General features: G+C 35.7%; 1 protein-coding gene across 2 annotated transcripts in view; it reads right to left on the bottom strand.

The window, feature by feature from the left end:
• The window catches only part of Pof1b (POF1B actin binding protein), a 73,278-nt gene extending 49,765 nt beyond the window's left edge, over positions 1-23,513 (bottom strand). For both annotated transcript variants that reach the window (XM_041645205.1, XM_041645204.1), the window contains exons 1-4: positions 23,437-23,513; positions 22,998-23,321; positions 7,528-7,602; positions 240-320 (exon numbers count right to left, since the gene is read on the bottom strand). In XM_041645205.1, the coding sequence (XP_041501139.1) occupies positions 240-320; positions 7,528-7,602; positions 22,998-23,282 (441 nt within the window). In that variant the 5' untranslated portion in view covers positions 23,283-23,321; positions 23,437-23,513. The remainder of the gene's footprint in view (positions 1-239; positions 321-7,527; positions 7,603-22,997; positions 23,322-23,436) is intronic.
• Positions 23,514-26,632: the final 3,119 nt, after the last annotated feature.

The raw sequence follows: 26,632 nt of genomic DNA, 5'->3' as shown, positions 1-26,632 counted from the left end.
GTCCCTTGCACTGCCAGGGTGGGGCTATAGAAAAGAAAGTATTATAACAGCCAAGCTGTTTGGAACTTTTTCATTGCTATATCAGAACAGAACGGTGCATGGCACCCTGAAACTAAAAATGGAGTTTTATATTAATGATTAGAAGTGCACTTTTTAACTGGAAGATAGGCCAGCAATCTGCGTTTAAGGATCTAGTAACTGACTCACCCACTGGAAAAAGAGATCACATGACACCTTACCTGTTCAGGGTTTTGTACTATGTATCTCCTAATGGTAGTTTGTGGATACGTAGTAACTTTCACTGTTGGAGAATGAAGTTCCTGTAAAGAAAAATGAAATCCAGACAAATACATATAACTATCATTATGGGTAATTAATAATAAGGAACAATTTTCATGGTGAACATTATATAGTCATTTTCATTAATAATGTTTTGTGACTTTATGATTTATTTAACTTTAGTGTTGGAAATACTTTTACAAAGCAGCATTTGCTCAGTGCTGTTGTAAGTAGTTGATTATACTAATTTCTATTTTTACCATACTTTTTCATATTTTATTATGTTTTTTATATATTCTTCTCTGCTAGAGTTTGCAAGGTAAAAAGTTCTATGAAAACTAACAGTTATTTATCCTTACATTCTACCCTACCTCTTAAGATTCAATACCTAATGACAATAAATACTTTACAAAAATAATAGAGGTACTATTCTTTCATAAAATATTGAAAGTGAATATTTCCAAGACTCCAGTTCCTAATTCATTTTTATATTTACATACTGGAGATATATTGGAGTAGAGTGAAATTGCATAAATGGTGATAGAACATATTAAATAGGGTACACTATTTTCCCTTTTATTGTGCTTCTCTTCCCATTTTGGAAAAGTTCTGCTCCTTGTTTTTATGTCTAAGTTTTCTACAGTCTTCTGAACCATCTAAGACACAAACAGAATCGGCAGTTTCTCAGAAAATTAGGAAACAACCTTCATCAAGACCCAATACCACTTTTGGATATATACTCAAAGGATGCTCAATTGTGCTACAAGGACATGCACTCAACTGTGTTCATAGCAGCATTGTTTGTCATAACCAGAACCTGGAAACAACCTAAATGTCCTTTGTCCAAAGAATGGATAATGAAAATGTGGTACATTTTACACGGAGTACTACACAGCAGGAAAAAATAATGACATCTTAAATTTTTCAGGCAAATGGATGGAGCTAGAAAACATCATTTTGAGTAAGGTAACCCAGACCCAGAAAGACAATTATCACATGTACTGACTCATAAGTGGTTTTTAAGCATAAAGCAAAGAACACCAGCCCACAAATCACAATCCAAGAGAACCTAGACAACAATGAGGACCCTAAGAGAGACATACATAGATCTAATCTACATGGAAAGTTGCAAGAGACAAGATCTGAGTAAACTGGGATCATGGGGACATTGGGAGAGGATGGAAGGGAGGGGAGACGGAAGAAGGGGAGCAGAGAAAAATGTAGAGCTCAATAAAAATAATAATAAAAAAGAAATAATAGTGTTCATAGTCATTGAATAGAATTGTAGCATTATGTTTCCTGTTCTATTTTAAAGTCTATTTAAAATAAGGGCCTCAAAATTGCCCTAAATATTCTCACTCATCTCACTTCCTCCTACCTAGTCTGAGGCAAGAGAATTTGGAAAATTTAAAATTAGTAAAGTGACTTGAATCTAAATAACAACTGGTTTAAAGTAGGTGTCTCCACTGGGGTATTTATTTTTAAGAAATTCATTGCAAAATTCCCTTTTCCTACATTTTATTAATCTGTTTTCTTTCTAAACTTTCTAAGAGAGAACTGTGTTGCAATGACATGTTTAGATAAAAAGTTAAGCTCAAATTCAATTCATATTAAATAAGTTGTACAGAAAAATTACTCATAATTTACATGATGTCAACTTCTTTTTTTTTTCTGGAAGACATGGGTTCTGAGTATGAATCAAATGCAGTATGACTTCCAGGCTCTCTGATTTTTATTATTTCTTTTTCTGTTGGCCCAATCCACCTGCCCATCTGGCTATTAGTAATATTTTCAAGGCTATGGACAATCACCATACATCACAAGGATAGTGCAATATGACACACCCTATAGCCTGGTACATATCCTTAATGTACTCAATAAAAAATACTCATGCATATAAAAATAAGCAGAGCCAATCAGTAGAATAGCACAGTGTGTTTGCATCCAAAAATCAGAAAGGGTACCTCCCCTTCTCTTCTCAGTCTCTTTATTACTTCCTTACTGTTTGTTTTACTCATTACCTAAATAATTCTATATGTTTCTGTCTATTGTTAGAAGCTGGGCCTGCTTGTACATGCTTCAGTTAACATTGCAGATAATCCACATCAGAACTGTGTAGGAGGGTTCAATGGAGAACTCGATGCTGGGAAGACTGGGAATTTCCACCTATTCTTGCTGCGGGCGTGATTTGTCACCACAGAAGCAGCACTAGGCAGCCGCTCTGATGTTCTCTATGAACAGCATAAAGCAGATGCAATCTTGGACCATGGAGCTGAATATCTCCATTGTCTTTTTTTTTTTGCCCCACCTCTGCCATAGCACACTTCAGAGGAAGTTTTCAGGATTTATATTGTCAAAGGCACTAATAGATTCATGCTGCAGGCTACCTGCATGGAAAGGAGCTGGAGCAACTGGGGGCACATTGACCACCTTGTGTACTTACTTTGCTAAGAATTTAACTGTTTTCAAGCACATGCATGACTCACATCTGTGTCCCTTTCCGAAAGGTTAGAAGCTTCCAAAGTCTAACACACTTGGGCTCCAGCTCCTTTGAAATTAGTTCCTATTTATGGACCGTTTGGATCACCATTGTTCTAGATTTCGTTTCAATGACTGCATTGCCACCAGACTTGGTGTATTTTGGATTATCATTACAGTAGGTGATATTACGGAAAGACCAGAAACTTGCAGCCACACTTACTGTCTCTGGGATCATAATTTGGCTGTTCTTTGCTTTCAAAAGTCTGTTGTTCTGATTCTGGATCCCATCTTGGGGGAGTGGTGGTTTGAATAAGTTTCCCTTATGGAGTCAGGTAGCTGAACATTTGGTTCCAGTTGGTGGTACTGTTTGAGTAGAACATGGAATATTTAGGTGGAGGAATCTTTCTGGAGGAAGTACTTCATTGCGGATGGGCTTTGTGGGTTTATAGACACACTCTACTTCCAGAATATTTTCTGTTACATGTTTATGGTTAAGATATGATCTCTCAGATTTCTGCTCCCGCCACCTCTTGGTATGGTTCACTTACCATTATGGACTCATCTTCTGGAACTATAAGCCCAATAAAGTCTTTCTTCTTGTGCTTCCTAGTGTTAGTCAACTTGACACAAGCTAGAGTCATTAGAGAGATGGAAGCCTTAATCAAGAAAATGCTTCCATAAAATCAGGCTGCAGGAAAGCCTATAGACAACTTTGTTAATTGGTATGGAAGGACCCAGTTTATTGTATGTGGACCCCGGGCAAGCGGTCCTGGGTTCTATGAGAAAGCAGGCTAAGCAAGCCATGGAGAACAAGCCAGTAAGCAACACTCTTCCATGGATTCTGCATTAATTCCTGACTCCGCAATCCTGCCCTGTCTGAGTTCCTGTGCTAACTGCCTCCAGTGATTAACAGTGATGTGGAAGCATAAGATAAATAAATCCAGTCCTCCCCAAGTTGTTTTTGGTCATGGTGTTTTATCACAGCATTCCCAACTCTAAGACAGAAGTTGGTATCAGGATAGTGGGGTACTGCTGTGACAGACAAGATCATGCTGTTTTGGGAGGATTGTGGAGAGACTTTGGAACTTTGAGCTGGAAAAGTCATTGAACGTTGAGAGCTCAGTGAGCTCTTCTGGAAGACATCAATGTTGATAGCAGTACAGATGATGAAGCCCTGGTTTGTGACGTGACATAGGGAAATAAAGCCTCTATCAGGTCATTTGTATGAAGGATCTGTGGTGGCTTATCAGCTGGAGCTGAATAATTGGCTGTGACTAACAAGAGACCAGAACTACTAAAGTAAAACCTTTTCCTTGCTGCGACAACCGTTGCTGGTCAGCTGTGATGAAGAATCAGTGGGGATTAAGAAGAGATCAGCATCACTGAGATGAAGTCTTCTAGGAAGTGGTTCCTGAGAGAACACAGAAGCTGTGTTCTAGAGGTGGCCTAGGTTGGCAACTGAGCTTGGTAATGCCTAAGAGTCACCCAGGTGGTACTAGTTTTGAAAGCATGAGGAGGTCACCGAGAGCACCTGAGTTTTAGCATTGTGAGAGGCCATTAGTAAAGGTGCATCCTCAGTTGCAGTTGAAGACCCAGAATTTGAGGCTTGGCACTATGAAGAGAGCCTATGGGAGGGTATTGTTGAAGTGCAGCCCAGGTGCAGCAAAAGACCCTAGCATTTTGGAGATGCCAGTACCATGGGATGACCACTAAGAACAGCCCCAGCTGTTTGAGTTCCTGTGCTGACTTCCTTCAATGATGAATAGCAATTTGAAAGCAAAAACAAACCGTTTTCTCCCCAATTAATTTTAGTTATGATTCCTTATCACAGTAATGGTAACGTTAATTAAGACACTTCCCTAATCAATTGTGGTCATAGTGTTTTATCATAGCAACAGGAAAGTAACTAATATATGGTATGTAAATGATTATCATTCCTACTTACAGTCCTGGTCCCCACTCTTTTCCCTCACCAAGGGCAAAGACTTCTGCCATCAGGGTCACAAGCTGTAAGAAGCACGTAGGTCCTTGTGCTTACAGACAAGCACTAGGGGGACCAGAAATGCTTAGCACTCCTAGTTGTCATTTCAAAGGGAGGTACATAACTTGTTTTCATTTCGTTTTGTTTTGTTTTTGGCCAGAATGCTGAGAACAGATGTGCTTAGTAGCCTAATGACATCTGTACTATCTGTATGGCCAGGCAACACTAGTTCCCCCAGATTTATGTTTATCTCAGTCAATCTACAGTGCTTTCCTCCCAGAGCCCTTATCATGAGCAATGTTTACCTTGAATCTGCTTCCTTAGTTACTATATATAAACCTATCTTTCACCTGTATTTTTACAAGAGGTTCAATGCAATCATGTCTTAAGCATTATTGTATACATGGGATTAGGTTAATTATCATGAGAAAATATTTTTCCAAATTGTGCTATACTTACATACGTCTAAAAATAAACTGCCCAGTGTCAAATTTTGGAAGTTTGAACTAGCACTGCCTACTGAGTCACGTTTAATCAGACTTTCTTTTCCACTCACTGAGAGATTCTGCTCGCTGTAGTGTTTGCAGAGACTCCCACAGCAAGTTAGGGAATAAGAGTGACTAATTTATGCTTCATTTATGGATATTTAAATGCTTTAGAGAAAGGACTTTGGGCAACCTCTACAATGACTTGGGTATTTTTATTTTACCCACTGATATCAGTTTTGAGAAAATCTAAAAAGTTTCATAGATCAAGGAGAAAAGATCTGGATCTAACATTTTGTAATTAAGAGTACCTGGTCTCTTGTCTGATTTGCTTTCTGGAGAAGGATTGATGGTGCTTGCTCAATGGTCAGATAGTCCTCTGGTACTTCTTTGTGGAGAGTGAAAGCCAGTTCAGATGCGGAGTCACTTTTCAAATTAAGGTTATTCTCTAGTTAAAGCTAGCTGATGTGGCCACACAAAGTACACTGGAGACCACAAAGAAATGTGCTACGCAAGTATGACCAATAGCAACTCAAGAAGCAATAGCAGCAGCTTGGGGACTAGGTGCCTCTTTATAAATTTTAAAATATGCATGGTGAGATTTTTTTTATAAAGTATTTTGTTTTGCTGTATCCATCCCTGCAGAATTAGAACAAAATACTGCTTAATGTTAGTCAATTAAAATTTTGGCTTTATCTGGGCATTGTAGCATACCCCTTAAAATATTCATCGTGTTGGAAGTAGAGAGCCACAGATTATATTAAAAGAGACAAAAGAGACAGAAACCCTGTATGTATTGCTGCAGGCCTGTAATTAAAGTACTTAGGAGGCTGAAACAAGGGTATCTGGCTTTGCAGATTAGCCTGGTGTACATACCTAGACTTGTCTCAGAAGTTCAATAAAAAGGGAAGAAAGAAAGACAGAAAAAGAAAAAAAACACTAGAATAAAGAAAAACTGGAAATGTTTTATAGAAAAGCTCAGTATTATTAATATAAGAGGCTTGTTTTACATTAATGAGAACAAGATCTGTAAATTAGTAGTGAAGTAATCAAATACATATACAATTAAATAAAATAATGCTCAGAGATTATGAACGAAAGCATGGGAAGTTGGGAAGATTATAAGAGCCAGAAATCAAGACTATCCCTAGCAAAACCTTATTTGCTGGATCTAAAACCATTGCATACATGAATTCACAGTGACTGTGATTGCATGTATAAGACCTGTCCAAGATCAAACCAGTCAAAATACCAACACAGTTGAGGGAGATCATGAAGTCCCACCCCTACCTAAGGGAGCATCTGGAAACTGATAGCTACTAGGGGATGGGAAGTAAGATTTTGTCAGGGATGTGTCCCTGAGAAGCTCTCATTCTCTAACAAAGGCTCCAACAGCCATACCTATGCAGGAAGCACCAAGAGAACTCTGAAAAATTGATAAAAGCTCATGAAGGCTGGAGAAAAGGGTGTTGTGAGGGAAGGATATGAATCAATGGATGAGGAATAGAAAGCAGATTTGATCAAAACACATTATATGCAAAATTCTCAATAAACATATGAGGGAAAAGAAAGTGGTTAATAAACCTCAAACTATTCAACCAAACTAGGAATCAGAGCTTAACAACAGCAAAATACTATGTGTTGGCCAGAAACTTCAAATAGCATCTTCTCTCTTGTTTACACCCTCAATTGTGTGCTCCTGTCCCGTGTGACTACAGCTTTAATATGCTTTATTTCTTAGACTTTTTTGCATGTATCAGTTAAATAAATCTTTTTTATTACAGATCTCCTTTAGATATACAATACTTACATTAAAACCTAATCCAATAACTAGTATTATTAGGTCATAAAGGTGAAAGATAATTACAGTCGGTTTGTTATTGAAATCATACACTCATAATGAGCATAATCTCTTGTCCTGTAAGGGTCTACCTCTAAATATAAATTTTTAAGTATAACCACTTGCAAAGGCAGTTCCTCAGTCAACCCAAAATGCAGATGTTTTATTTGCACTAAAACCAAGAACCCTTAAAATAGCCACACTCACCAGAAGATTCTCAGCTAAAATTAAACTACGCTTAAACTGAATGTTTGAATGAGAGAGAGTAATGGAAGTAAAAATGTAATTCATGGCACTTGCTGCACATTCTTTTCCTGAGCAGGACTTATTTTCATATGAGAAAATTCTCTTCCTTTGTGAATGTGTAGTTCTATAAAGATCTAAAGAATGTTCTCACATATGAACATGACTTACACAAAAAGGAGAAAAACAAATCTAATGTAGCATACAACTTTGTTTACCTGTTCGGCATTTTGTGTTATATGTAGAGTGCTTGGCGCGCAAGTAGAGATTTTCAGAGTTGGAGAATGGAGCTCCTGTTGAGAGAAACAAGACATTCAGAAATTGTTTCAGAGCACTGTGCTTTGCAAGTCTCCTGTCACTGGGATTATTAGCTCATACAATTTAAAGGATAACGTGTCCTTTATATTTTTACAATAATCTTATTAGTCACAAATAAGAGCACTGCATATAGCTTTCTTTGATGGTGTCTATCTTTCCAAAGGGTACATTTGCTGAATTAATTGGCCAACTTTTTAAAGTAACCTAACAATAAAATAAATCCTAGAGCACTTTTATAGCAGCCCAGTCTTGTATTGTTAGCTTTTATTTTTTCTTCTTTGACAACCATACAAATATATACCACAATGGTATTTTATGTCTTATGTGAATAAGATAAAAAACTTGTTGGGCAAAAACAAATAAAAATTATCAAACTAATAGAGGAAACTACCTTTGAAAACATGAGTGTTACTTTTAGATTCTTTGAAGTTGGCTCCATCCCTCTTAATCTGTTCTGGTACCAGCTTTAATTCTGGACTCAGCACTACTGCTTCAAAATCATTCACAGAAGTGAAGCGGTGTGGTATTCATAGTGATTAGACAAAAATGATTACCCTTTTGACTATGCTATACCATTGTTTATCTTTCTCCCCAAGTTAGTTAATATGCATTGCCTCATTATTGTGTACAGGTACTGGGGATCCAACCTGAGACCTCACATGTTACCCAAGTGCTTACCACTAAGCTCCATCCCCATCTCCAGATTGCAAAGTTGATAGCATTACTCAAGCTCCTCACACCTCCCTATAATTTACAATGGATTGACGTGCCTCCAGGATATTTTCCCACAAACAGAAATGTTTTACTAAGAAAGGGATAATTAAAATTATCACAGGTATACAAGGTAAACACTGACAAGTTTATCAGAAGCCAAGCTACAGTGGAAGTATAACATGTGTTTTTAAAACACTTGCTCAAACTGGAGACTGTTCTAGACACTTTTGCACTTTTTTTATCATTTTGTCTTCAACTTGTTACATTTTCATCTTGCCCTTCTTTTGTGTCAACTTCAATAACACAGATTCAGTATTTTCAGGCACCTCTGAATAGGTTCCTGCATTTCCTGCTAGAAGCTAAAAATTGTTCAGGTAAATGCAGAAGGTTACAGACTGTACAGCAAAAAGGTACATATTCTTCACTTCAAAAAATGATTCCAAATACAACCATGTGCTAATGGATCTGGTAAAAAGATCATGGGGGAAAAAAGAGAAGTTATTCTATATGAACATAATGCTTCTATTCTTTTTTAAAAAAAATTAGTGAGATATTTTAATAGCATATTAATTATACAAAGTAAACGGTTTCATCATGACAGTCACATGCATAAAATGTTGTTAGATTATAATTATCTTTTTATTGATCCTGCAAACAGTCATTTCCTGTTTCATAAGAAGTGAGAAATTGTTTGTGAATGAATCAATGAAGAGCATGTCATAATTTAAAGGTCACCACAGTAATAAGGTTTCTTTTTTTAGCAGTCTTTCTAAGTGTTTAATTTTGTATAAATCACACACATATGTATATGTATATGCGAATATATAGAGAGAGCCTTTATACTGAAATCATTAAATTCAATGGGCAGTGATATTTTGATTCACACAGCTTTTGAACCACAGTCTGATAATTAACTCCTGATAATTAAGTAAGGCACAGATGAGGTGTTTTGTTATCATGGTACAATAGAAAGGTGCCTGGGCTTGGAGTCGGGCTACTTGGGTTTGAACCGTGTTATAGGTCTGGACAATTTGTGATATTGGGTAACTCTTGTCTCTTCTAGGAAGTTCAGTTTCCTTGTGTGGGAAACGACATGAGGTTGTGTGTAAACACGACTTAGATAATCCTTACTCTCTGTTTTATTTCTAATATTTCTATAAACAAAGGAAGATCATTTTTATACTTTAAACTTATTTTTCCATATTGGTTCCATATAGACAAAATAATTTTAAATTCTTTAAGCTTGTCATTTTTGCTTTCCTTTAATGATGATGTTACTGATGATGATGAGATAATAACACATATTATGAGTTTTCTATTTCAAGCAGCTTATATAGCATTTTCTAAGTCAATACTTAAAACAAGTTCATAAGAAAGGTACCAGAATAACCCCATTATACTCACAAGTAATGTTATATAAAGAAGCTCAATTTAATAGGTGAAAGTCATACAGGCAATATTAAGTACTAGAATTTCAATAAAAGTAGCATGGCTCCAGAAATCACACATTTAATCAATCTACATTACCATATTTATAACTTGCTTGATTATACTTTGTTTCATACATTGAAAAATCTACTTATAAGGTAAGTTATGATTAGATGTTATATTAGGAGCCTAAATATATTTTTATTTGCTTCTTTAAAATTAGTTCTTGTGAAAAGTAACATTTATATTTTTGGCTATTGGAGAATTAACTGAAGACTTTGTGCATGCTAGAAAAAGGGTTTTACTTCTAAGCTATATTCTGGCTATTGTTTTCTGTGGCAGCATTTCAGTATGTACCTCAGGCTGACCTCATCATTTCCCTGCCTTTAGTCACAGTCTCCTTGAATTACAGGGGTGCATTATCACACCCACTTCAAAAGCAACTTTTGTATTCTTCAAAATATTACACCTATCTAAAAGTGATTGCATGAGGAGACAGTCCTGATTAAATAATTTAAGCTGTTATAAATTAAATAAAGGGTATCTGTAGACTGCATGATAGATTTGCAAAATATAGCCTCAGGGCTCTAAATTAAATAAGGTACTGAAGTTCTATTTACCACCTACATCATTTAATCCCTTTAATATTTCAGGATAGTTCTACTTTTTCTTATAAAATATACACTATATTATTGAGTCATCTATCCTTGTGGCTCAGAAATGATAAACATCACCTTGTTGTCAACTTTCTTTACACATAAGTCTGGTGAAATCAATGTTCATAATTACACAGGTGAGATTGGTAGAAAATCCAGGTCTGTTTGTCCTCTGTTGCCTCCAGTAATGATTTTCAGCTTTGACAAAGTTGTAACAGTGCTGCTCCTTCTCTTCCTCATTTACTTTTTATGAAGTAGACATGGCCTTGGCAATTTTAAAATCAGAGTGGATTGAAATCAGTTGACTTTTTGAGGAAATTTTGCCACACCACTCAAAATAATTTTCTACATCGTAGCACATACTTCATCAGAGCTAGAATCTTTGGTTTCCAGTAGGGAATTCACTATTCACAAAAAATGTATCCATTTTCAACTGTTAAAATAGCTATGTTTCTTCAGAGTTAAATCAGTTGAAGTGTAATGGGCCAAGTTCCTCAGTTATTTACTCTAATAACTGCTTTTCAGAATCACAGGGCAGGGAAGAAAGTCAGAGGCTGGGAAACTGTTATTCTCATGTAGACATTAAAGAAAACCTACAAAACATACCCTATGTTCTTAATTTAAGAATTGTTTGGAGAATGGAATTAAAAATCAGAACAAATGCTATTTTTGTCCTCTAATAAGTTTTTATGCTATTCTATGGTGATAAAAATAGCATTATCACCAAATGGCTTATTATAATAAAAATACAAACATGTTTAAACTGAGACACTTTATTATCTAATTAGAATGAACTAAAGAAGATAATTGGTATAATGGAAATATTTGAAAAAGGCTTCTAAATTCAGTGATGCATAATTCATTGAAATAGCTGTGTTAACTTGGGAAGTTATCTTTGATGGTTGGAACACTGGATTTTTTAATTTGTATTCTTGTTTTATTTTCTCTGAAAACCAAGTCCTGCATAACCAAAGCTAGTCTTGAATTTCTGTGTAAGCCAAAATAACTCTGAACTTCTGATTCCCAAATCCTTTTAAGCCAGACATGTATGACCACATGCAGTTTATGTGGACACTGGAGATCACACACAGGGATTCATATATTTTAGACAAGCACTCTAGCAACCGAGCTGTATCTCCAGCCCTCTTTCTATGTGTAATGGATGTTACTTGTTGTGTAACAGGGTAGAGAGATAGATTGTTTAACAGACTATAATCTCAACCCTTATCAAAGTTATAATCAGTTAGCAGATAAAAATTTACAAATAAAAGTGAAATAAGAGCTATAAGGAGTTAACTATAGAAACTTCAAGTGGTAAGAGGTACAGTTAACCTCACCATAACCAAAGACTGGATTACAAAGAAATATTAGAGGAGGGTAATAAATCTTGCTACAATTTTATCAGGTGCAGAGAAGTGTAAACATTGGGGGCTTATTTCGAGAACAGAGGTATATATTTGGTTGAATAAGATGTCAACAAAACAATGTATGTACATAGGAAGCAGATCACAAGCAGATCTAAAACTCAGACAAAGAAATTTATAGACTGAATCTCACTGAAATTTTTATGGGGAGAGGAATGACATGAAGTATTTGCAGAGTCCTTGAGAAGTTTTCTAGAAAAAAATTTAGGTGTATTGATTTTGGGAGTAATTCAAAATAATTTTGTATTGGAATATCTACATTGGATGCAATAACTTTTCTATAGTTTTGATTGAGTAAAAAAATGGGCTAAGGGAAAGCTCATAAATGCTTGGCCCCATGTGATTAAGAACATGTGTCAGGAGACTGTGTTGGAGAACAGCTGATCACATCACAATAGATTAAGAAACAGAGAAAGTGATCCAGGAACTGACCAGGGACAATATATACTGAAGGACATACACAAAGGGAACTTATTCTTTTAGAGATGCCACAGTTCCCTGAAAGTTTATAGATTCTCCAAAAACAGTGCTACCAACTCAGGCATAGATGTTTAAAACATGAGCCTGAGAGTGCCATTTTATAATCAAGCCACAATAACACCCAGGCTAAAGTTCGTGTAAGTAGATAAGTGGGTAAGTAAGTGCTATGTTTGAGGCAAACATCTTTCCTTAGAAAGTTCCAAATAAAGCTTGGTGTGTAGATGAGTACTGAAGAGTTATAATAGTCCTCACAAGAGAATCTTTGGGCACATAAGTAATGTGTCAAACCATTAGAGGGTTATAGAATGAAATTTAATAAACAAAAGAACTTCACTTTGACAGAATTTCATCAGCAGGGCAAATACATGAATATATCTAAAAGCAAACTAATTAACAGCTACAAGCAACAATAGCTCTAGGAACTGATAAGAGAACCGATCAAAATACCTGGCCTTTAACATCATATGCCATAACAATTGTGACAAATATTTATCCATCAAAACAACAGACTAAATATAAACAAGTCAATTTCAGATGCTTAATAAGACCTATGATCTGGAAAACAAAACTAACTGGCTCATTGAGTGACTTCCTTATGTCTATTAAGGTGATGTGCTGTTCAATTTTTTTAAGAAACAATATGTGCCTTTCTAGTTTAATTTCAAAGAAAGGCTGTGGAAGAATAACAGTCTGAAACAGTTCAAGTTAATAACTATGCCTTTACAAAAACCATATTCAGGAATTTGGAAAAGCCATAATCATAGAAAAGGAAGAAAAACCAGAGGTATGAAATACAAAAGGGGTAAGGGAAGGAGCAAAAAAAGCAGAATAAAGAGAAAGAAAATGCTTACATATTCTATTTACACAACATTTATTTTGATTTGCCTTTGAGTCTTGATTTTACAAATAATGTGCCAACCTTTCAGAGGTGTAAAGCCTGGGTGGAAGGACAGACCAAAGCAGTATTTTATGTGTGACTCTAGTTAATTCAAGCTAATATCAGTTGTAAAAGTAGACCACATCTAGATGAAAAAGCTGTAGGGTAAGAAGAATCTTAAAGATGACTTTTCAAGTGTGTTTTGAGGGGTAAGTACGATCAACAGATATCTTAGTCAGTATTAACTATTTACAGAACCTGGAATTTAAATAACAAATGTGGCAGGGAAGTGGGGAGAGTGCCAAACTGAATGTGTTTAGGAAACAGCAGTATGGATATCTGGAATAGGAGATGGAAAGACGTAATAAATGGGGGACAGATTCAAAAGCAGAATTGGAGGTCCCAAAATGGTCTTCACATCAATAAGAACATTTTGTGTCATTATGACCATACATTCCATTTCAAGGTAAAGAGAGATCTTATTCTTTCAATATTTCCACTAAAGTTACCCCCAGGGCATTTGTACATTTGAAATAACTAAAAATTAATAAATTTCTTACATCACCATATGTTTTGATAACATAATCAGTAAACTTAATGGAAAATATTTTAAAAATTAATTCTGAATGACAACAAAAATTTTTGATCCTGAGAAAGAACATATTTCAGACAGAATGATATTAATGCTACATATTCTTAGGAAGTTTATGATGACCTCAAATTCACTATGTAACTAAGGCTGTTCTCAAATGCATTATGATCCTACTACCTCAGCCTCCTGAATGATGAGATTATACCATGTCCATCCTATCTTATTTATTTATGTTCATCTGCATCATCTTAGGTGGTTTATAACTGGTACATGTTAAAGAAAATAATGATAAAATGCAACAATGAATCAGATAGCACAGACTTTATAATGGAAATAAGTCAAATGCCTATGCTGAGAATATAAAATATTGCATAATGGTTATAAGTATAGTCCTGCAAATAACTGCTAGCTTTAAAGCCCAGTTTTAGCTGTATGGAATTCCAAAGGTTATATTACATCTCTGTAATTCATGGACTTAGTCTGTAAAACTGGAATGGTATAGAACTTCATTTATGAAAATTCATAAAACAGTTCTGTAGAGTAAAAGTTAAGAGACAGTTCCAGAGAGGATATGAAATCCAAATCATGTGTACAAAAGGAAAAAAAGCCTGGGTATAGTGATATGTATTTGTAGCCTAAACACTTGGTAGACTGAGGCAAGAGGATCACATGGAATTGGGAGTTTCAGGCCATCTTGGCTATCATAGTGAGACTGTCCAACTTCTTCCAAATGAAACAGACAGGAAAATGCACTATGATTAATAGGAATCACTTTTCATCTTTCTTCTATTCCTAACAACTTTCTCTTTAAAACAATGGGATTTTAAAAAAAATAAAAGATACATGTTTACAAATATATGCATTTTGTTCAGGTCTCTAAAGGTTTTGTTTTGTTTTTACTTTTGAAATAGTTACTGTAAACTCACACTGTAGGCTGTAACTTCATTATTTCTTTCATCCATGTGTATCCATCATCACTGATCAAACAAATTAGCAGCACATGGATCATACATTTTTACCTTCAAATATTCCTTTAAATTCAATGGTCTTTAGAGACATTTCTTTATTTAGATAATGGATGGCTTGAGTTTATAGATATACACTGGTAGATAGGCATGTTCTGTATCTGCACTGCTTAGTACACAGACCAATAGCCACATTCAGGTATTAAATGCTTAAAATGACAGTAGCGTGACTGAAGAACTGAATTGGGTTTTAACTAATTGAAATATGAAAGTTAATAGCAATATGTGGCTATGGCTTCTGTACTGGAAGTACATTTCTTTTGTTTGTTTTCTTCCAAAATAATATTTTTATTGATTATTTGATAATTTCACACAGTGCACTCTGATCACATTTACTTTTCAGTTAGTTCTCCCAGGTCCAGTCCCTTACCTCTGTGCCCTATCCTCCCCAAAAGAAGAAAAATAAACCTAGTCCAATTTGTGTTGCTCATATACTCACTGGAGTGTGGAGGCCCAAAAATGTGAGCCTATTTCTGTAGTAATAGGAGCGGTGGGGCTGCCTACCCGGCACCCCGGCCGCCTGCTCGGCTATCTTATGCCCCGAAATAACAACACACAAACTGTATTCATTTAAACACTGCTTGGCCCTTTAGCTCTAGCCCTTACTGGCTAATTCTGATATCCCGATCAACCCATCTCTAATAATTTGTGAGCACCGGTCTTACCGGGAAAGGTTCAGCAGGTCTAACCTGGCGGCTTGCTTCATCGCGTGCATCTGCCTGGGAGAGCCGGGCATGGTGTCTCTCTCAGGCGTCTGCTCCCGAGAGGAGAGCTGTGGAGTCTGAGCTCACTTCCTCTTCCTCCCAGCGTTCTGTTCTGTTTACTCCTCCCACCTATCTTCTAACCAATAAAATGGGCCAAGGCAGTTCCTTTATTAGCCAATGACCTTCCTCCTTGTCTGAAGATCAGAGAGTTTTAGCTAGTTCAGAGTTGCTGACAAGTGTGGTTGCACATCCTGACCTAGGGTGTGGTTACTTGGTCTTTTTGACATTAAGATGGCCCATATAGGTATATCCACAACACCCTGAACAATGTTCAGGATATTAAAGCATACTTCTGCTTCTTCTTTGAAACAGGCGGTTTGACCTTGGGAGTGGCTGCCTTTAGAATATTTGGTCTAGGGTAGGTTCCCTGCCTAAACAACAGAATGTTTTCTCATGGATTAATGGCTTAATGGCTTAAAGTATTGAAGCAAGTAACTGTTCGAGTTGTCCTTTGTGCCCTTTGTATCATGTTAAAGCAGCCTTTTGTCTTCTTCCCCCTGTTGTATTGTAAAAATGTATGGAAAATTAACCGCAAGAAATTTCAGTATTCACTGGAACTCCCTCCTGGTACTATCCTATGTTTTCTGTTTTATTATTTTCACTTGTTTCTTCATTCTCTTTACTATTTTTCTAATCCCCATGTCCCTAACCTGATAAGCTGGTCTCCTCCAACACTGGAGCATGATCAAACTCCCAGTGCCCAGTACCTTAAAGAAACCTGAGCTTTTTCCCACCCCCACAAGAAGCCATCAACTGTGAAGAGCTAAACTTCAGCATCCCCATTCCAAATTTTAAGGGTACATTTCTAAGGAAAACATTAGGAGATTTTAATTCTTGGTGTAAAAAGAAAAAAATAAATTTTAAATTCTCATCTCAAATATTGAGTTTCAAGATAACAACTAAGAACATGAAGAGTTCTAAATTATGTTCTCTAAAGAATATTTGTGTCATTAAGCACTATAAATACAAGTTTCTATTTAAGTCTTCTGATCATATACTATACACTTTGTAAAACTGCTTTAATACTTTTCTCCCTATCCTTCCCTAATTGACCAAGCCCTATTAAGCTTTTCAAACACACGAATCTACCTAATATTTTAATGTTAAATGAATGCCTACAGTGCAGTGAGGTTATTGAATTTATTTCCTTGCTTGTGCCACAAAGAGGTTTCGTTGACCATACTTTTAAAGAATCAAATAAATTAAGTGCTAACTATCTCAAAGATTGTACTGGATACCTTCACATTTACCTCATTCAGTAATCTCTGAAGTTCTGAAGAAAGACATCATTTTTCCTTTCCAAATAAGCAAACATAGATTCTAACAAGTCAAGTAATTTATTCAAGGTAATACAATACTTAACACTTAATCTGGTGTTTTCCACTATATATAATCCCATTTGACTGTAACAATAATCCTATGCATTCCTTGTTGTGATTTTCCCACTTTATAGATGAGAAAAATGGCATATACTGCTAAAGAGTTTCTGTACCAGGAATTGAACTCAGGCTTAAAATCCAAAGTACATTGTTTCAGAGTTCTGTTCTATCAGAATCCACTTGAACATTCAGTATCTGAACATTTAAATCCTGAACGTTTAGTACCTACAGCAATCACTAGAACATTCCACAGACAGCAATTTTGTGGGCATTTTCTCTGTAACTGCTTTTTGGACTACAGAATCTGAACCTCTCAAGCATCTTTAACTGGCTTTTACCTATCTCTTGGTGGCTCTGGTCAAAGTGTTCAATATATTCAAGTAACAAAGAATAAATAAATGAATTAGGTAGTAGAGAATATTATATCCATACTGGAAGATTTTTTTGTATATATTTGAAAGTATATTGCAATGAACATGGAACTTTTTCATGATTTTTAACTTGAACTTTCAGTCTTCGCTTAAAGACTAATATATAATGCTTTCCAACAAAGATCATGGGAGCATTATGGATCCTCCTGTTAGTCCCAATAATTATAAGAAACATTGAAAGTATTAATACTGAGTTAGGTCTAGGCTCAGAAGTTTCAAATGAACAGTATTTTTTAAACTTTTTTGGTTTTTCTAGACATGGTTTCTCTGTATCCCTGGCTATCCTAGAACTCACTATGTAGACAAGGCTGACCTCAAACTCAGAGATTCACCTGTATGCCTCCCAAATGCTAGGATTAAAAGCATGCACCACTACTGCCTGACTCTTTTCTTGTATTTTTATAGCTCTTTTTAAATTGAAAATAATTTTCTTCATACAATATGTTCTGATCACAAGTTTCCCTATTTCACCCACTCCCAGAATCTCCCCAATTAATTCCAGTCCCGTTTTTCTCTTTCTCTTATGAAAACAGATAAAACAATAATTAAAAAAATAATAAACGAGAATAAAAAAGAAAAAGCATTAGAAATACACACAAAAAACCCACAACCCATAAAAACACAGAATCTGAAACCATAATATATTTAAATCTACCTGACATTTATCCTGACAGAATTTCCCAAGGCACACTGGCATTTGAATAATGTTCCTGAATAGTGTGAAGAATGCTTTTGTTAGAACCTTTCAAAGTCAGTAACATCGTCAAACACCTGCCTTAGGTTATTGTTGAGATGTTATTCAATGTTTTATACAAGAAACATGTAAATTATAAGCACCTCTTTTCCCGTCCCGATGAGACAAACACTTCATTTACTTAGAATAAAAGTCTATGATTGTGTTGTATGTAAAGCAAAGAAAAAGTAGCTCCACTTTTTTCTTCTTTCAAGCCCAAATTCCTCACTTACGATAGTTATTCCTGATTCTTATTCTCTCGGTCTTTTTAAATGAAAGGGAACAAAAACAGAATATATAGTTCTTTTCAGTGCATGCTATCTGTCTTTAGCTATTACTAGGATATATGCTCCCACAAATGTAAAGAAGACATTCTACTGGGATAGCTTCTGATGCAAAGAGTCCATTTCAATGTGCTTATTTAGAAACTCTTTAGCTTTTATACGAAGCTTAAGAGCATGACAAATCTCCCAGTAGTTTCACCATAAATTGCGAAGAAAGATCAGTTGATAAAATGCTTTGCTCTTCTTCCACTGGCTACATTCCCTGCCCATTACCACGGCCCCAGGACAGCTTGTAAATGTCACTGTCTGAAAGCTGGCCCCGAAATTTATCAGACCTGCTTTAACAAGAGACAATTGCCATGAACATTTTCACCCAGCAATTACTTGCACTAACAAATTCTAAAGCTTCATTTAATTGTGAGCATAAAGGGGATGACCAACTCTGAAAACACCAGCCCCTTTATCCCATGACCTCATTCGTTATTATTCAGGCAACCTACTTCCCTGAACAATCATTCTCTTTACTGACCACACCCTTGAACAACAATTTCTCAAAGCCACACACCCCTCCACCCAGAGCAGAAAAAATTTCTGGTAGGAAATAGAAATTTTAACACAGTAGGGAAGTCATTCACAGTCTTTGCAAACAGAGACGAAGGAAAATAGTAACACATACAGACCTCTGCCCAGGTGAACTGGCAGCGAAAGTCATTTCCAAATTCACATTTACCTCTAGGCTGCTCTCTGAGGCCAGATTCTTTGTGTTACAAGTTTTTAAATAAAAAAGAATGGCAAATTAGCTCATACGTTAAAACCAAATATTTTATTTAATAAAATCCTCGTGGCAACATATAAACAAATATTTTATTTATTTTTTTTTTTTTTTTTTATTTTTTTAAATTTATTTATTTATTAAGGATTTCTGCCTCGTCTCCACAACCGCTTCCCATTTCCCTCCCCCTCCCCCGATCAATTCCCCCTCCCTCATCTGCTCGAAGAGCAATCAGGGTTCCCTGACCTGTGGGAAGCCCAAGGACTGCCCACCTCTATCCAGGTCTCGTAAGGTGAGCATCCAAACTGCCTAGGCTCCCACAAAGCCAGTACGTGCAGTAGGATCAAAAACCCACTGCAATTGTTCTTGAATTCTCAGTATTCCTCATTGTCCGCTATGTTCAGCTAGTCCGGATTTATCCCATGTTTTTTCAGACCTAGGCCAGCTGGCCAACAAATATTTTAAAATGTACATCGGCATGTGCCACCTACAGCCCAGACTCTGTGTGTTTGCCCCCAAAGCGGACTTTCCTGTGACAAGCAAATGGTATTTATTCAGATCACACAATTTTCTGTAAAATGGGCACTTAAGAAGCATCTGTTCACTGAATGACTGGAATTTAAAATATTTAATTTTGATCCATTTTCTTTCTCAAAACAGTTTCTCAGTATTCATGGAAAATATCTTGACCTTCATGAATACTTAAATTAGCCAAAGGAAAAAAAATATAAGTCCGATGAATAATTCACATCAGTGTTGTTCATTTAAGACAGTATGCCATTTTGAGTTAATTTTGGTGGTTTAATATTTAAGCGTAAAGGATTGAATTCTAGAGGGTTTTGTTGTTATTGTTTTCTTTGGCTTTAAGTGGCTTTTAGAACATTATTCATTTATTTCTAAGACCACATTGGGCTTAAAAGTGTTTCTGACTTTGTATGATTATTTTTGTTCCTGAGGGCAAACCTAATAATTTAAATTCTACTATTAATTCAGATAACTTAGTAGCAACTGGTATCTACACTTAATTTTATTTGAGAAATACCCTATTAATCAGACAAAATAATAACCAAGAGAGCCAGAAGTATGTCTCATCAATTATAGATAAGAAATAAAAGCAATATTATGTATCATATAGACAGAAATATAAGTGTTTATATCCATAAACGTATTTTTAGTACACTAGAGCACAGTAGTTTAAAAAAAAGAAATAACTAAATATGTTCTAAAACACCAGGGATAGAAAACACTAAATAGTTGTAAATGACATTTAGTTAAGTATAAAATTAAGATTAAAATTCATGAAACAAAGCAATGTGGCATAAATTGTTTCTCAAAGTAAACCTTTTACTACTGAAAAACTATTTTAAAATCTGAGTTCTCTAAATATCATATATTCACCAAGACAAAGCAAAAGCTTAATTGAATTCATCGTGGCCAGAAATTAAATGTTAATCATCATTGTCTTGGCTTCACTTTGACTGACATTGCATAATTGCCACATATCAACTCATCTGAAATGCGGCATCTCAAAGAGAAATTTTATTAAAACCGTAAAAGGAGTTTTGAATAATATTTACTTCCCAGTGCCTAGATGGAATATAATAGAGTTACCATTAGAGCGTAGACATTTTGTCAGCACGAAAGTAATTTCAGATCACATCTAGGACAACTTTACATAATGCCACAATCTCATCCCACCAACAAACAGGAAGACAGGAGAACTAAATAGAAGGGCTTCCTGATCATTAAAATTGTGGTGACTATCTTAAAAAGCTGGTTTGTTGTAGTCCCTTTTATTGGCCTTCATATCCAAGTCAATTTGAAATTTTATAGTCAAATTTCTCTTTTCTAACAAGGGAATCTTCTTCCTCTCTATCACATAGCTTGAATCTCATCTCCTTCCTCATCACTCACTCATACTTTTATTTCTCTTTAGTGATTAATAACTCAGATATCACAGTGAAATCCTTTCCTGTCTCTTATCTCAGCTACTAAGGTTACACTTTCTGCCCCTAAGGGTCTGTGCTATTTTTTTTTCTACAAAGAACTAAGTTTCAGGATGGAAATAGTCTTAGAGGGATTAATTTGGCAAATTCCATATAAAAGATGGAAAATTTTATAAAAAGCTTAACCATTTTAGTTTAGACCTGACATTAGTATTAAAAAGGAAAGTTGAAACAAGGAACAAACAATAAAACACAATTCTCAAAATTGTCCTATATTCAATATTTATTTTTTTTTATATTTTGCTCTTAAGTGTGTATCTATTATTCTTTTACTAGCATGTAAAAAAAGGCTGAGGGCTGAAATAACTGAAAAGTAGGATGACTTCAGCGATTTTAGGATAATAGTAATTGTTGTTTTCAACCTTCATCCTTTTGGAGGTATTAAGGAGCTAAGATGGCACCAACTTTCTTGCTGATTAACATGCTAATGTTGCATATTGGAATGTAAGTTTGCATCACTATGGTCACTTTATACAACCTGAGATTTTTTTAACTTTCATATTTTTCTACCCCCTGAACTCAATACAGATGACGGCTTTTCCTTCCTACAGACAGAAAGGGTGTGAATTTGGATAGGAGGATCTTGGAGGAGCACTAAACAGAACATATTCTATGAAAAAAAAAATCTTCAATAAAAGGAAAAAGAAAATTATTGGTATTAAATCCTAGATTTGTTATGTATTTTCCCCTGAAATTATGCTAAGTGTTGAATAAAACAATAGTAAAATTGTTGTGCCTATGATTTGGAAGCAATCTGTATCTTTGAGGAAATCTTTTTTTGTTTCATTGTACATTTTAATAATATTGCTTCATATTCTACTTTATGTGTTTTCAAAAATTAATCTGTATTCTTTCCAATTGATATAGTAATGTAAGGTAGGATAAGATCCTGGTAATCATTTTATGAGGTCTTCATAGTATACTTTGTAAATATGATTTTAGTTTGGATAGAAGCTCACAGAAAGCTGAAAATATGTACATTTTATATAAAGATAGAGTTATAAAATCAAAGCGGAAATTAATCTGTCGTTTTATATTGTCTTTCCACATTATTCTTCATGTGCTTGCCAGACTATTAACACAGATATTGATGTTAAAAGCAAAACAAATAAAAATCTTAGAAATTATTACATTTTCAAGAGTATCTTAGAGATCTGTCTTTTGTAGCTTTCATATAATACTCATTTACCTTTTTCTTGCTTTTCAAATCCTATAACCTGTTTCCTACTAACATTCCACAAATTATTCAGCTAGTACGTATAAGAATCAATGTGTCATTTTGACACATAAGAAAATTCTAAGACATGTGTACCTGTCACTTAGCCAGGATCAGCATACTATTAGCTGAACACAAATAACTACACGTCACTCCATATATGCCATTGTCTCTATATCATTCTACTTGGCACAAAACACCTGTTCGCTCCTGATATGAAGCGAATCAGTGGGGAACTGTTCTAAAAATAAACCTTTTTGCATTTAAGTTGATGACTACTTTTGTCGTTATAGGCAAAATGGTTTGCCACTTAGAACACATCTTTCAATCAACTTCAATTTTAAAAATGTGGCTTCCTATGCTCTGGTTAGGTTATGTAAATCATTGGAATGGCAACCAACTAACCACAGGCACTAGTAAATGAAAAAATATAGCTAAGAGACAGAATTTGGGAGACTGTCCAACACAATCCTAACTGCAATCCACCAAGAGCTCTCCTGTAAACTACAGCGAATGAAACGGAAAGGGAAGTGAGGTTTAAGATGTGTTTCTTTTCCCCCAATAACCTGGAAAAGCTATCTTTTATTACCTGAGAATGGTCACTCCAAACCAAATTTTGGTAGGAGGAGGCAGTTTTGAGGGGGGAGAGCACTTCCCGTGAGCCGAGGGGGTCCAAGGCCTGCACCACCTTGTTCATGGGCCCACTGTAGGTCCTCACTCGCTCATACACGACACTTTTTTCTGGAGGCTGCTGGCCTTGACTTGACTGATGGTAACAGTGGTAATGCTGAGGCTGGTACTGCAGTACCTCTGTGGGCTGCTGGGTCCCACAGCTGCCGCTGCTGCTCTCACTCCAATAGCTTGAGCTCATCATCTTCTCAGTGGTCAGAAATGGTTTCCCCGGGTGCTCTCCCTAAGGAATAAACAGAAAAAAACGATAACAGGGCAGGCCGGCAAGTAGGGACACGCAAAGAGGGCCTTTATCAACCACCTTTTATCCCCGGTGGTGCCAGTGAGAGATGAGTTACCTGAGCAGCAGCAGGAGCAGGTCTGGCAGCTGCAGAGTAGACAGTACAGGATTTGAGCTCAAATGAAAAGTGGAGCCATCCTGGGAGATTGCTCCAGGAAATAGTACTGACACGCCCCTGAGGGGCGGATTCACCTGGCAGGTTTGCATGCCAGGAGAGGCCCTGCCTTGCCACAGAGATAGCAACCCGGCTTCCCAGTAGGTAAAGGAGTCTATAAAAGGCAGAGACAGAAGTTCAGGGCTGGAGATCGTAGGATTGGAAATCTGAAGACAAAGACACCAGTGTCCAAACTTGTTTGAGAAAACAAAGCTACTTTCCCATGGCTTGTAAACTTAGCAAAGGTGGTTTCAGCCTAAGTACTCGTTCTGGTATCTCAGTCCAAATTAAAGGGTATTAGCCTAGGGACAAACTAACTTTCAGAGATAAGTTTGCATTCTTCACAAACTCCTGGTGATGATAATGAGGATAATGCAGATTGCCATGGGAACGCCAAGAAAAATTTCTCTAATTTGTGAACCTGTTTATCTGGCTCCAGTCATAGTCTGTATTTTGAACGATATTGACAGAATTATATCCAAATGATAGAATTTCTGCCTAGAAATTAAAGGGGTGGGGTGGGAATGGCTCAGGAAAATGCTTTGTATTTTGCTTTTTTCTTTTATTGGTTTGCATTTTTACAAAGGAAATTGCCCTGACATTTTTGGGGCCTTAGTAAACACAGAGTTCCACTGTTTCTTTAATCTCCAATTGTTAAAGGAGATTGTTAAACTGTAAGCCTTTAAGATTCATTCTAAGACAAACAGATTTAAATGTGTTCAGCGCTTATTTACAACCACTTGCGAATCAAATCATAATGATATTTATCAACCAGGTAATGCCTGGCGAGTTACTCCAGCACAACTTAACTGTAAAATACTACTTGAGGACTCCTTCCAAAAAGGGTGTCTTCCTTATTTATATATGGACCTTGGGACCACTATTTCAGAGAGAAATGAGATAATGTCTTTCATCTGGGTAGCCATCTTTTTCTCTGATAAATAGCAAAAGCTAATAATTTACTAGTCATTGTGTGCTGGATCACATTCAACAAATGTTAGATAAATTGCTACACTCGTATAACTCTGTAAGGATTTACTGGTAAGAAATTGAGGCACAGATGTAGAGACATTGAAGAAGTTCCCACAGTTAAATACGTATTAAAGATGGAGCTGGAATCTGAATATAGAGGGATTCACATCAGAGTCTAAACTTCGTTGAACTACATTATACTGTTAAATAAAATTTAAATTGTTCAGTACATAGTCATCTAAGAACTCTCCTATGTGATGGGGGGGAACACATTAAAAATGACAAGTTACAACAGTCCTTACAAGTAATCTGAATTGTTATGGAAGGAAGGTCTATACAAACCACCTCAAAATTAACCTTTAATGCTTTAAAATAATTTGCTGTTATTTCATATTTATTGCTACTTGCAGAGCTTTCAGAGATAATTCTTGTTCGTTTAGATGTTGTTCCACAAAAATCAATGTAAATTAGCTGGCCATGGTGGTACATGACTATAATCCCAGTTCTTTTAAGGCTGAGACAGGTTTATCATGAGTTGGAAGTCAATCAGAGCTAAACAATAAATTCCAGTCCAGGCTAGGCTACACACTGAGACCTTGTCTCAAAATCCAAAAATAATAAAGAAATTAATGAAAACTAACTAGAAATATGTGATGTACCAAGAAACCAGGTATAATATCAGATCACTACCTCAATCATTCTGCATAAACTTTGTGTTAATAGGGCCTGGATATAAATAGTAAAGCCTAGTTAACACCAACTGAAATCTGAATTTAACACATACACACATACTATTAGTATCTGCTGCCAGTCAGCAGGTAACCTTATATGTAAAAAAGAAATTGAAATGAAGAGTAAGTATGGTCCCCATAAAATTCTGACTATATCTTCCCACTCTGTTTCTTAGAAATAGGAGCAGTCAATTTTGATGTAGTTGGGCTACAATTAATGTGTGAAATTATGCTCTTCCAATTTTTAGGTGTCTTACATCACTGTTTTCCTTTCCTAGGTATAAAGAATACAATTTGAAGGTCAAGAACTAAGAAATGAGCTTAAGCACCACGTGACTAACAAAGCCATCCTGATCATCCTTCTTCACGTCCAACAACTTAATCATTCTCAAGAAAGATTCTATTCCTTCTCAGAGAACAACTTTGTGAATACATGATCAACATTGCCAATTATTTTTATAGATAATATTTTATAGATAAATAAGTATAAATACACTTATCTATGTAATAATATACCTACAACATTTTACACTTGAAAATCCAGTGGATTGATACTATGTTCTAAAAGGTTCATGATTGCACTCTCCTTCTAACTTTGGTATACGGGGTAAAAGAGTTCATTTCTTTTACTTAGTGCTAGACTTGTTCAGAGAATTCTTGATTATATTTCTAGCAGTCATTTGTTTCTCTGTGCAATATGGATACTTTATATTTGGTAGCACAAAAACTAATTTAAATGCTTGATTGGGGGACTAGAACAGATATTCCCTTAGAAGATAATTTAATTAAAAGGAGCTACAAATTTTATTCACTTTTCCTAGCTATAAAACAATTCATTCTTTAAGAATTCAAATGAAGGTGTTGGGGTGATGGTTCAGTTGTTAAGAGCACTTGCTGCTCTTGCAGTGGACAGGATTCAGCTCTTAGCACCCATATGGTGGCTCACAACCATCTGTAACTCCAAGTCCAGGGTAATTGATGCCCTCGCCTCACCTCTGAGGACACCAGACATGCACATGGTCATTTACATACATACAGGCAAAAGATTCACACACAGTAAGTAAAATGATTTAAATCTAAAACAGAAAAAAGTTAAAAATTCATACACAAATAAAGTAGAAGATGAAATTTCCATATTCATGATAGATATAAAGGTTGAAACATCAGCTAAATACATTAAAGATAATAAAAATTAATTTTCATTTTGGCTGAACTGTCTTGAGAGTCATTTAAAAAGTACTGATTTGCCCTACAGAGCATATTGAATGAATAAACTCAGAGTCTCTCATAGTTACAACAAAAAACCACTCATGTAAACACAGTTATGTGTTTATGGGGAGGGGACTTTTCCTGCATGCTAAACAAGCAGTTGCTTCTTCCATGGACGCCATCTGAGT

The sequence above is a fragment of the Microtus oregoni genome, unplaced genomic scaffold, assembly GCF_018167655.1.
Source record: "Microtus oregoni isolate MIOR12 unplaced genomic scaffold, Mior012 000107F_000, whole genome shotgun sequence".
Taxonomy (NCBI): Eukaryota; Metazoa; Chordata; class Mammalia; order Rodentia; family Cricetidae; genus Microtus; species Microtus oregoni.
Note: the sequence above shows the minus strand (reverse complement) of the source record. Positions and strands in the feature narration are given on the sequence as shown.